General features: G+C 30.4%; 1 protein-coding gene across 1 annotated transcript; it reads left to right on the top strand.

The window, feature by feature from the left end:
• The first annotated feature begins 8,665 nt into the window (after positions 1–8,665).
• LOC145956381 (protein FAR1-RELATED SEQUENCE 5-like) lies at positions 8,666–11,079 on the top strand. The gene is made up of 5 exons (XM_083071973.1): positions 8,666–9,556; positions 9,768–9,863; positions 9,924–10,754; positions 10,846–10,917; positions 11,005–11,079. The coding sequence occupies exons 1-5, from the start codon at positions 8,666–8,668 to the stop codon at positions 11,077–11,079; spliced, it is 1,965 nt and encodes a 654-aa protein (XP_082928099.1).
• Positions 11,080–12,436: the final 1,357 nt, after the last annotated feature.

The raw sequence follows: 12,436 nt of genomic DNA, 5'->3' as shown, positions 1-12,436 counted from the left end.
TTAAATTATTTTTAAAATCTTGTTAATTAGAGAAAACATTTTTAGGAACTTCAAGGTGTTACAATGCTAACTAGCATAATTGATTGTGTTACTAAATTGTATATAAAAAAGATTAACTTAAACTATAAGTTAGATGAGACAAGTCATAACTAGGCTTTGCTTGTTTTTCAATGGCATATGCAGCAAAGTAATTGATCCACATAAGTTAGATGAGTTGGAAAATGAAGCTATTCTAATATTGTGTCAATTGGAGAGGTATTTTCCTCCTTCATTTTTTGACATTATGGTTCACTTAATCATCCACTTGGTCAGAGAGGTTAGGTTGTGTGGTCCTGTCTTTTTGAGATGGATGTACCCAATTGAGCGATACATGAAGATATTAAAAGGGTATGTGAAGAACCAACATCGTCCAGAAGCATCCATTATAAAAAGGTATATTACAGAGGAAGTAATTGAGTTTTGTTCTGAATACATGTCCCAAGCTGAATCAATAGGCATTCCTAAGACTCGTCATGAGGAACGAATTGCTGGGAAGGGTACGATAGGCACAAAATTGAAGAGCATGCCATGAGAAGAAGTGCTTCAAGCACATTTGTATATATTGAACAACACCGATGAGGTTCTTCCTTATTTAAATGCCCATAAAGACTTAGTGAAGACAAACAACCCTCGAATGCCTGAAAAATGGGTGTTGAAAGAACATAACAAGACTTTCACCGAGTGGTTCAAAAAGAATGTTGGGACAGATTTAAATGTTTCTGAAACTTTACAACGCCTAGCTCAAGGACCTAACTCTGATGTGTTTACTTTTTATGGATATGACATTAACAATTACTCATTTTATACAAAGGCACAAGATGACAAAAGTACCATGCAAAATAGTGGGATTATGATAGTTGCTCAATCTATGCATTTCTCAACCAAAAATGATAAGAACCCTATCAAAGTGTCCATGTGCTATTTCGGAGTTATTGAAGACATATGGGAGGTCGATTACGGTCCATTCCGAGTACCTGTATTTAAATGAAAATGGGTTGATAGTAATAGTAGTGTCAAAATTGATGAATTTGGATTTACCTTGGTGGACCTTAATAAAGTTGGCCATAAAGAAGAGCCTTTCATCATGGCTATTCAAGTAAAGCAAGTATTTTATGTCACTAATCCATCTAATAATAGGTGGTCAGTTGTTTTGCAAGGTAGGAGTAACAATATATATCGGTGACGAATTTGGGGATTCAATTGATATTATGGATACTCCTTCCTTTTCAACATGTCTGCCAACTTTTAATGAAAATGATGATGTGGACGATATACATGCCACTCGTGATGATCATCAGGAAGAAATATGGGAAAACATTCCAACTTGATGATATTTCTGAAATAGGTTATTATAATTTTTTATTTTTATTAACTTCTATTTTTATACTACATGTTATCAATTCAATTTATACTAATGACTTACTACTTATTTTTGTGTTAATAGGTAAATATGGATGAACCTCAAGACTCTACTTCAGGCTTTACACAGTCTACATCCTCTACACAATCTACAACCAAGAAGAAAGTCGAAGGTCCCACTAGAATGAAAAATGTTGCAGCTAAATGCCTCAATCGAGAGAGCATACATGTTGTTATAGATGAGATCACTGGGCAACCTACGGGGGATTCAACTACCCAATTTATGAGTACGATGGGGGTTCATGCTAGAACCAAGGTTTCTATTTTGTTGCCCAGTTGGGATGAGGTAGAGGAGGTTGTCAAAAACCATATTTGGACAAATGTTTTGGTAAATTTTATTTATACTCATTTTCATTATTAAATTTAATTAGGATATCAATATGTATTAACTCGTTGTTAATTTAAATGTAGGAAACTTGGGACATTCCCAACACAGAGAGGATGAGAAGGAAGACCCTCTCTATTGTGGCTGAGAGGTGGAGGCAATATAAGACCACCCTCACAAACAAGTATATTTTTGGTGAAAAGAAAGGACAATTTCCTGGTGATGAAAATCCCACTATAGACCAAGAGACGTGGAACACATTTATAGAGTCTAGAATGAGTGTGGAGTTTTTGGTAAGTTAGGATTATATGTATTACCATTTGTGTAGTTGTGAATATTATATTTTACCCTTAATTTCATTATATGATACTTTTGTAGGAGAAAAGAAAGAAGGCACAAGAGACTCAGGCAAAGAATGAAACCTATGTTGTGACGTCTCGTGGAGGTTATGAATGGCTTAAGAAGAAGATCATAAAGGAGAAAGCTATGAAGCGCTAGGCTAGCCAAGATGACAGTATAATTAGTGATCCTCCATCTCCACCTAGACGCCATGAATTATGGAAGGTTGCCCGCATAAAAAAAATGGCGAGTTTACAACTGAGGCAGCAAAGGAGATTGTTAGCAAGATAGTAAGTATAATTTTATTGTTCATATGATGCTAATTAACATATTGATCGATAAGAATTTGTTAAATTGTTTATGTGTCATATATTGTAGGATATATTAGATCTGCAGGCCAAAGAGGGATATTTTGTTTCCCATGGACGACAGGATATACTCACTGTTGCCATTGGGAAGCCCGAGCACACAGGTCGAGTTCGGGAAGCAGGTAGAGGTCATACCTTGCAAACTTACTTTGGACCACAGTCATCTTCACATTCATCTGGCTCGGTGGACCAGTTGCTGGAATTGAAGGTCTCTCAGGTTGTAGCAACTTATGAGGATAAATTAAGCCAATTGAAAGAGGAGATGCAAAGGCAACGACAAGATGAGAATAGGCAATTGAAAGATGACATGCAAAGGCAACTGCAAGAGTATATGCAGTCACTTAGCCAACAATTTCAACAGAAAACTCCACCAATTGAACCAGTTGTTGCACATGTGAGTACAAAAGGTTCATGTGCAACTACAAATCCCTCTACTTCTGCCACTGACCATGGTACATCTAATAAGTGTGAGTTATTCGTTGATGGATCACTCGATCTTGTGGGCATAGGGAAGATTCACATGTTGGGGTCTGTTGTGCACCATCAGACCATGGGAAATGATATGGTAAGGGTTTCAATGTTGGATGTTAGAAACCCAAAGGCTAGAGTTCCTGTGCCCACACAAGAGGTTCAGACGATGGAACAAGCCCTAAATACCTTCCTTCAATGGCCTTATAAGTTGGTAAAAGTGATATCTACGGAGGTAAGTTATTTAACTATTTAATTTTAACTTGGTGTTATTTTATTATAATGTAGTATAACATTATTTGTGTACTTTATTTAATAGGATGTTGTTGTCCCACCAAAGGCTATGCTTAACCATTCTACAAATCTAACTCCGATAAAAAAGCTATGGAGATTGGTTGTAGATATGGAAGATGACAATCGACCCAAACAGGTCCCTTGGGTTCCTGAAGTGTTTGGCTTCTGTAGTAATGTCCCCTTGTATATAAGCTAGAGCGACATATCAGAGATTACAAACGGGTACTACATGCTGAACATATCAATTTTGCAATTGTGGTTATTGTAAGTATTTGAATTAATTTTAATTATGTTTTGTTGCTTTTTTCTAACTTTATTTCTAACCTTGTAGATTTATCCATAAATTGAGTGTGGATAAAGGGAATGATCACATTTATGGATTTTGGAACCCGAGTTAATCCAAAAAATTGGGAACAAGACAGAAGAAATTCAAGCTTACATCCAAAATTGGATGTCTGACTCAAATAAAAAAGTTTACGTAGCTCCTTACTTTTCTAAGTAAGTCTATTTGTATATAATTGATTATAAATTTTAAAAAAATGTATTGTCTATTACTGATAGTTTCTCAATGCAGTGCTCATTGGCAACTTCTGATTATTTGTCCTATGGACAATATATCTGTATACATTTGTTCGATGCACAAACCTTCTCCTGCAGAATTTAAACAATTATTAGATAAGTAAGTTATTTTAAAAAAACTACTTTATTTTATTTATCATTACATTTTATTTTAAAATATAATAATGATGTCCTTTTATCATTAGGGCTATGGAAGGATACCATATACTTAAAGGTTCAAAGTTGAAGAAAAAAATGCTTTGGGTCTCTCTTAAAGTAAGTTATTTTAGTAATGATATTTTTTCTAAGGTATTTTCTTTTGAATTACCATTACTACTAAAATTGGTTTTTATATTCTTTTTGTAGTCTCATAAGCAAAAAGGAAACTATGAGTGCGGATACTATGTAATGAATGACAATGCATACTATTGTTGATTCACAAATAGTATCTAGGTGGACTGAAGTACGTTTTAGATTTTTGAAAATTTTTATTTTAAGTTTGCATTTTATCATGTTTTAAGAGTTATTTCTAATTGTTCTAAATTTTCTTAACAGATATTTATAGATCGATCACCATTGTCGCTAGAAGATATAAACACCATTAGGGAGCAATGGGCTACATTTTTCATTAAAACATTGGCTAGCTACGAGTTATGTTTATAGTTTTACTCATTTTGTAGTTTATATGATGCATAATAATTTGTAAGTTACTTTGATTACATATATGGTTGACATTTACCAACTCTTGTCATTTGTATGTAATTTGGTCTATTAAAAACATATGAATTGTCTGATGTTTTATTAATTTGCAGGTTTTGTTCAGGGATCCTCCTAAAATAAGTCAAATATTTTAAAAAAATTAATCACTTTTAACATCGATCATGCAATGACCGATGTTAAAAGTCTAACTTTTAACATCGGTTATGGCATGACCGATGTTAAAAGTCTTACTTTTAACATTGGTCAGTGTCGACCGATTTTAAAAGTTAGACTTTTAACATTGGTCAATGACCGATGTTAAAAGTCTCACTTTTTAAAATTGACTCTTTTAAAATCAATCACAGAACCAATTTTAAAAGTAAAAAATGACCGATTTTAAAAGTATTTTTTCCATTAATATATAAAGAGAGGGAAAAATTAATTAATTTTTATATTATTTATTTTTACATAAAAATCTAACTAAATAAAATATAATTTTAAAATACTTTTTTTTTCTTCTCCCATATAACTAGCAATTTTACTTTATCTTATTTTTAATTAAATTAATTCTCATATATTTCTTTTCATTTTCTTGAATTTATCTACTTTTCTTTAAACATAAATCCTAAATCTTAATTCCCAAAGCATGCATAAGCTACCGTGGACCAGTTAAGCAAGTGATTCACCCATGAAACATTAAGTATAATAAAATAATAATAAATATTATAAACATTAATTGTATTTTTTTTTTCTTAATTCGTTTCTTCTCTGGCATTCGTGGAATTTTGCGTTATGCAACTGATAAATGGTGAAAAATACACCTAAACTGGTCATCACACAAAAAGCAATGCTACAATGGAACTCTCTCAAAAATGGTGGCCACTATAGGCACGGTTGAGTGGAATGATGTGGTGATGATTAAAATTATAAATTACTATTTTTTTATTCAATTCAATTTTTTTGTTTCAACTTTCTCTTTCCTTCCGCTCTATAACTTCTCTCTACTCAACCACCGTCTCTCCGTGATTCCGGCGACCTCGACACAGGATATTTGATGATTTTGAGAATGTCCAGCGAACGGGGTGTTAAACAAATCACAGTGAGGTGTCAATCAATTCATATTTTCCTAATTTAATTTAATTTTATATTATTTTATTATATTTTAGTGAGGTGCCAACACGTAACAGATTTAAAAAATTGGAGAGAATCTTCTTCGCAGGGACTAGTGCATAGTGCATTACCGTAATATTATTGTTACGGTAATTACCGCAATCACAATAATATGAAATTATAGTATGATTAAAATTTTGTAATACAATTGTAATAGATTCATAATATTATTTTATTTGTTAAAATATATATAGATTTAAGTTTTAATTTTTTATTTTAATAAATTTAGTCATATAAAATATTAATAATATAGAATATTAATTGATGAAAACATGTTAAGGCTAAGGAGATCAAAAGGTGATACATTAAAGGAACCAAAAGGAATGGAATGATTTTAAAGACGTTTCATATATTTGTAAATATAGTAGTTACTTGTATATGTTAATTTTACCTTTGTATTTGTGAGACACTTTGTTTCTTTTTTATAGACCATTGTATTATGAATTTAGAGTAAGTTTTTTGGAGACTTTTACTCCATTTGATCTTTATATTAAAGGTCACCCATTTTACATTTTTCAATAGTAGAAGTGGGGTGACAAATAGCAAGGTATGAGAGTGTGACTAGCAATTGGGTCAGAATTGGGCTTAGGCAAAATTTTACATATTGAATTTGTTTTGCTCCATATTTTTCAAGGAATTGATTTAACTAGATCTCATCATCATTGAGTAAACCTAACTAAACCAATTCCAAATTATTTGGATTGGTCACATGGAGCAAAACAAGCCAAGGCCGCCCACTCCCTCCTTTAGCCGAATTGGCTTCTTAGCCTTGGTACTTTGGAAAGCTTGTGCTACAAGCTTCTAACTTAGCTTGCTTCCAAGAAAGCTAAGATAGAAGCTTGCTTCACAAGCCTCCTAAACTAAGGTGGACGGTCAAGCTAAGCCAACCATGGTTCACTTGAATCATGGTTAAGCTTAGCTTGCTCCACAAGCTAGTTACTTCTATATAAGTCTAATTCCTTCATTTGTAGACACTTTTGACATATATGAGATTGAATTTTTAGAATTTCTATCTCTCTCAAAGGTCCCAAAATCGTGGAGAAAGTTCTCTCCTTAAGAACCTTCACAAAGGAATCCTTCCTTTGTGCCTTGGTTCCTCTCATCTTCTTCTCCTTCAAGAAGAAGACCGCACCATTGAAGTTGCTTCTCAAGCTTTCTAAGCTTGTTTTCTTGCTTCCGAAGTCAAGTTCAACCTCAAGAGAAGATTAGACAAAGGAGATGAAGCTTGGAGAAGATCATTAACCACTCCTAAAAGCCATTTCCATCATTAATGAAAGAAGAAAAATAACTAATGATAGTTGATTAGAATGTTAGAATGTGTATGATGTATTTTAATAAAGAGAGAAAGAGATTTTGAGTAAAAAAAAATTAATTATTTGTTTATGTTCGTACAAATATATAATAAGGTTTAAATATATTTTTAGTTTATCAAATTTAGAATAAATTTGTTTTTGGTCTCTTAAATTTAAAATCTTTATTTTTAGTTCTTGTAATTTTAAAAAATGTTTTAATTCTTATATTCAAATTTTGTTCAAAAATTTATTAAATATTATTGTATAAAATTTATTTATTAGTGTTTTTTTAATGAAAATATCACATTAAATTTGATTGATATTGTATAACCATATTTATTTATCACTTTCATATATATTATTGGTGAACTGAAAAACTACAACAAGATTTTTAAAAATTACAAAGACTAAAAATAATAATTTTAAATTTAAAACATTAAAAATAAATTTATCTTAAATTTAAATAATTAAAAATATATTTAAGTGAATACAATAATTTTGCAACAATGGATTAAAATCTTCTGTCTCCAATCCCTGTCTCCAATTCCTGTCCCTCCAATCACAAAATGCCATCTCAACCACATTATTAATTTTAATTTTAATTTTAATTTTTAAAAAGTGGAACCCATCATCCGTTACAGCACCTCCGTTACAGTTTTTTTTTTATTCTCCTAACTTTTTCTTCACGGAATGTGTTACGTTTTTTTTTTTTTAACTTTTTCCATAACCGATTTGTTTGTTTGTTTTTTTTTTATTTATATTTTTCTCCTATTCATAAAACCAACGTAGAAAAACCCTGCACCTTCCCCGCTTGCATTTTCACTTCGTGCCGTTTGCGATTTTGGTATTGTTTCAGTTTATTCAACATTGATAGACTAAAAAATATACCGTACATAATAAAAATCTAAATTATCAAATTCATATATACTTAAGTTATAGTTATTTAATTTAATATATACTTAAGTTATAGTTTTTTAATTTAACTCTAGTATTAAACAGATAAATTCAGGAAATTTAAAATTGTTTATCATAAAATATAAGAAATTTACAAAATTATAGAATTAAAAAGCATGTAATAGAGTAATGAAAAATTTTAATTTAGATGATAATAAGAACTGTTAAAAATTGATTTGACTAATTCTTTTCATGTAAATTCTTTCTAATTTTTATTTAATATTAAAAATTATATATAGTTAATTCAATAGTTCCCAAATATATTTATACCTTAATTTATTAATTTCAAGCTCTTTGACAGCACTTGTGCCTCCACTCATCACTCTTGTTGTTTTGTCTCTCTTTTGACAAACAGATCTAAAAATACATTAAAGACTTTATTGACAGGATCTCACGTAAGTCATTCTCATGTTTCTCATTAGCTTTTGGTTTCTCCTACTCCTATTCTTTTTCTCGTTTCACATTACATAATTTGTGGTTTTCTTCTTGATTTAAGATTTATTTGATCTCTTTAAATATTTTGTTTGTTTTGTTTTGTTTGACTCTAATTTTGTTAGATTGTTACACAAGTTCGTTCTTTATTTCACACGTATCTGATTCTTTGTCACTTGTTTAGAGCATTGTGTTATGGCTGAAGAAGAACATCAAGAAATAGGCATTGATAATGTGGATGAAATTGAAGGAAAAAAATTGATATGATACATGATACAATTCCTAGTCAATTTATACCAAAAGTTGGGATGGAGTTTGAGACTGAAGATGCAGCATATAATTTTTACAATGATTATGCTTATAGAGTGGGTTTCAGTGTGAGGATTAGCAAAGGGCATAAAGATAAATATGGGAAGATTGTCAATAGAGTATTTTGTTGTTCATGCGAAGGATATCGTGGGAAAGATAAGCGAGAAGATAATGTCAAAAATCCTCGACCACAATCAAGATTTGGTTGTTTGGCAAAGATGAAAGTTAATAGTCGTTTAACGGGAAAGTATCGTGTAACTGAAATTATTGTCGAGCATGCACATGAGACTACAACTCCTAGTAAGAGTCATTTGCTTAGATCTCAAAGGAAAATGACTATTCCTCAAGTAGTCGAGGTTCATTTAGCTGATGATTCTGGAATTACTCCAAAAGCAAGTTGTGAGTTAATGGCTAGGCGAGCTGGTGGTCGTGAAAATCTTGGATTCATTCCTGAAGACTATAGAAATTATTTACGTTCCAAGAGAACAATGCAAATGAAGTCAGGAGATACAGGTGGTGTGCTAGAGTACTTGCAAAAAATGCAATTAGAAGATTCTAATTTCTTTTATGCAATACAAGTCGATGAGGATGACTTAATTACTAATATCTTTTGGGCTGATGTGAAGATGATGATTGATTATTCATATTTTGGTGACGTTGTTTGTTTTGATACTACTTGTAGAAAAAATAAAGAAGGTCGTCCATTTGCAATGTTTGTTGGAGTCAATCATCATAAACTTACCATTATTTTTGGAGCAGCATTACTATATGATGAAACGACAGAAAGTTTTATTTGGTTGTTCAATACTTTTGCTAAAGCTATGTCAGAAAAGAAACCAAAGACTATTCTTACTGACCAAGATGCAGCAATGGCAAAGGCATTAGCTTTGGTATGGCCAGAAACATGCCACCGCCTCTGTATTTGGCATTTGTATCAAAATGCATTAAATAAACTGAGTATAGTGTTTGGGAAGTTTCAAGACTTCAAGTAAGGATTTTAATAAATGCATATATGAATATGAAGAGGAAAAAGAGTTTATAATAGCTTGGAACAATATGCTTGAGAAATATGATCTTAAAGACAATAGTTGGTTGAAACAGACTTTTGCTTTAAAGGAGAAATGGGCATTAGTTTATGGTCGAGAGAACTTTTGTGCAGACATGACTACCACACAACGAAATGAGAGTATGAATAATGTAATTAAAAAATATGTGAGTTATCAACATGATTTACTAAGATTTTTTCATCATTTTCAGAGAATGGTAGAGGATCGTCGATATGAGGAATCAAAGGCAGATTTTAAAGCAACCCAAAGAAGTTTAATTCTGTCATTTGATGTGGAAATTCTACGGCATGCGGCAACAATTTATACTCTTGCAATATTTAAGATGATCCAACACGAGGTATCAAGTGGTTATGATTGTAGTATGTATATTTCCTCTCAAAATGGGGAAGTTATTGAACATAAAGTTACCTCATATAAGAAGTTATTTCAACATATTGTCCATTATGACTCCTCTATTGGTTCAATGAAGTGTAGTTGTAAAAGGTTTGAGTTTGCAGGGATTTTATGCTCACGTGCTCTCAAAGTTCTCTCTTCAAGAAATGTTATGAAAATTCCTGCTATGTATGTATTAAAGAGATGGACAAAACATGCAAAAATGGGAAATGGTATGCCAACTAACCATTCTATAATCCATGAGGACCCTAAAGCAAAAATAGGTATGCGTTATAAAGACATATGTAGGATGCAAGTTCAGTTAGCAACTAAAGGAGCGATAACTGAAGAAACATATAATATAGTTATTAGTTATTTAACCAAGGCCATGAATGATATAGATGTTTGTCTTGAAGGTAGAGACAAGGAAACTAGTACTAGTGATGGTTCACTTATAAATATTGAAAAAGGTTGGTGTAGTGGGAATAAGGATAATGTGAAAGGAATAAAGACCAAAGAAAGATTTCGAGGATCATCTACTAGGCCAAAAGGTATTCTTGAAAGAAGAAAAAAAAAGAAAACTATGCAACAAGATGAACCTTCCATGAATAACTTAGATAATGAATTGCCTTCATCTCAATTTAGTCAGGTATTTTCTAATTTATTTTACTTTTTGTTTTTCATGCTAATTTATAATCTATATGATAATTTGTAATTGTTATTAAAATTGTATTATTTAGTTTCCCACATATGTTGCCAACAATACATTCATGGAGTCAAGTAGTAACATGAGCATGACAGAGTTGTTACAGGTGATAAATTATAGTGCCTTCTATTTTTGTTAATTTAATATTTCTTTTAAATTACGTTTGTAAAATGGGGTATATGTATATGTACAGGCACAACTATCTAGCATTGAACATGGAACAGATGATGTTACAAATTCTCAAAGCAAAGGACAAAATGATATGTGAAGCAATTTGGTCATGTAGAGTTTTTATAAACATCAAGATGTTTCAATGATTTTACTTTAAAATTTTGGATTTATGTATTTTTCAAACTTTGCAAATACACTATTGCAATTTAGATATTTTTATTAGCCTTGTATTGTAAAAATAAAATTTCTCCCTTTATTAGATAATCTTATTATGATCAAACAAGAAATTCATTTGATGTTATTGTTAATGCAAAATAAAAGTTATAGCAATAAAATAACCTTTGATCTTTTTATTATTAATGAATTTATAATACATCAGTACAATTTTACTAGCTCATATTTGAAGTTTAATTACAATTGAATAGTTTGCAATCTTTACATATCAAAAGTCAAAATGTATTTTAGTCTTCAACAATCACATATAGTTGAAATTCAGAATCTAATGCATTCACTGATGCATCCTTGTGTGTTTGTAGTCTTGGTGAAGCTTTGTATTTGGTAGAGGAACCATTGGTGTGATCAATAAATTAAAAACCTGTTGGCTTTGGTATCACTAACCTTCACAATATTAGATCTTATAATCTGTGTGTAAGTTATTAGAATATCAATATAAAAAAGAATGCTAGGGAAAAAAATTATTATAAATAGGAAAATTATTTTTTATTTATTGAAAATATGACGATGAACAATATCTATTACATATTCTCTTAGGCCTTTTATTTTTATTTATTTTATGTAAATTATTTTGAATTTAAAAATATTTAAATATAATATTTTTTTAAAAAAATATATCTAAAAATAATTTTCCTATTTATAATATTTATGTGAATCGTATTCCTAAAATTACAAAATAAAAAAAGATATTTTCTTAGAAATAAAATATATCTGAAAAAAATTATATAATTATTTGACAAAATAATAGTTTTGACCTGATAGATACAATAAATTAGGAAAAAAAGTTAGGAAAATCAAAATATAAGAAAAAAACTTAATACAATCAGTTAAGTAAAAAGTTAGGAGAATCAAAATATAAAAGAAAAAACAAACAAACAAGCATAAGGGAATCGGTTATAGAAAAAGTTAAATTTTTTTTTTCATTACTCTATTACATGTTTTTTAATTCTAATTTTGTAAATTTCTTATATTTTATGATAAACAATTTTAAATTTCCTGAATTTATCTGTTTAATACTAGAGTTAAATTAAATAACTATAACTTAAGTATATATTAAATTAAATAACTATAACTTAAGTATATATGAATTTGATAATTTAGATTTTTATTATGTACGGTATATTTTTTAGTCTATCAATATTGAATAAACTGAAACAATACCAAAATCGCAAACGGCACGAAGTGAAAATGCAAGCGGGGAAGGTGCAGGGTTTTTCTAC

This window comes from Cajanus cajan, chromosome 3 (assembly GCF_000230855.2).
Source record: "Cajanus cajan strain Asha chromosome 3, NIPB_CcT2T_4, whole genome shotgun sequence".
Taxonomy (NCBI): Eukaryota; Viridiplantae; Streptophyta; class Magnoliopsida; order Fabales; family Fabaceae; genus Cajanus; species Cajanus cajan.
The sequence above is the reverse complement of the archived record's forward strand: the minus strand, read 5'-3'. Positions and strand labels throughout refer to the sequence as shown.

What these genes read in the sequence shown, in the direction of transcription:
- LOC145956381 (XM_083071973.1), top strand. Translation starts at nt 8,666, where the DNA reads ATGGAGTTTGAGACTGAAGATGCAGCATATAATTTTTACAATGATTAT. An exon ending in CTTCATCTCAATTTAGTCAG is followed by an intron (nt 10,755 to 10,845) that starts GTATTTTCTAAT and finishes TGTATTATTTAG; the next exon opens with TTTCCCACATATGTTGCCAA. An exon ending in GCATGACAGAGTTGTTACAG is followed by an intron (nt 10,918 to 11,004) that starts GTGATAAATTAT and finishes GTATATGTACAG; the next exon opens with GCACAACTATCTAGCATTGA.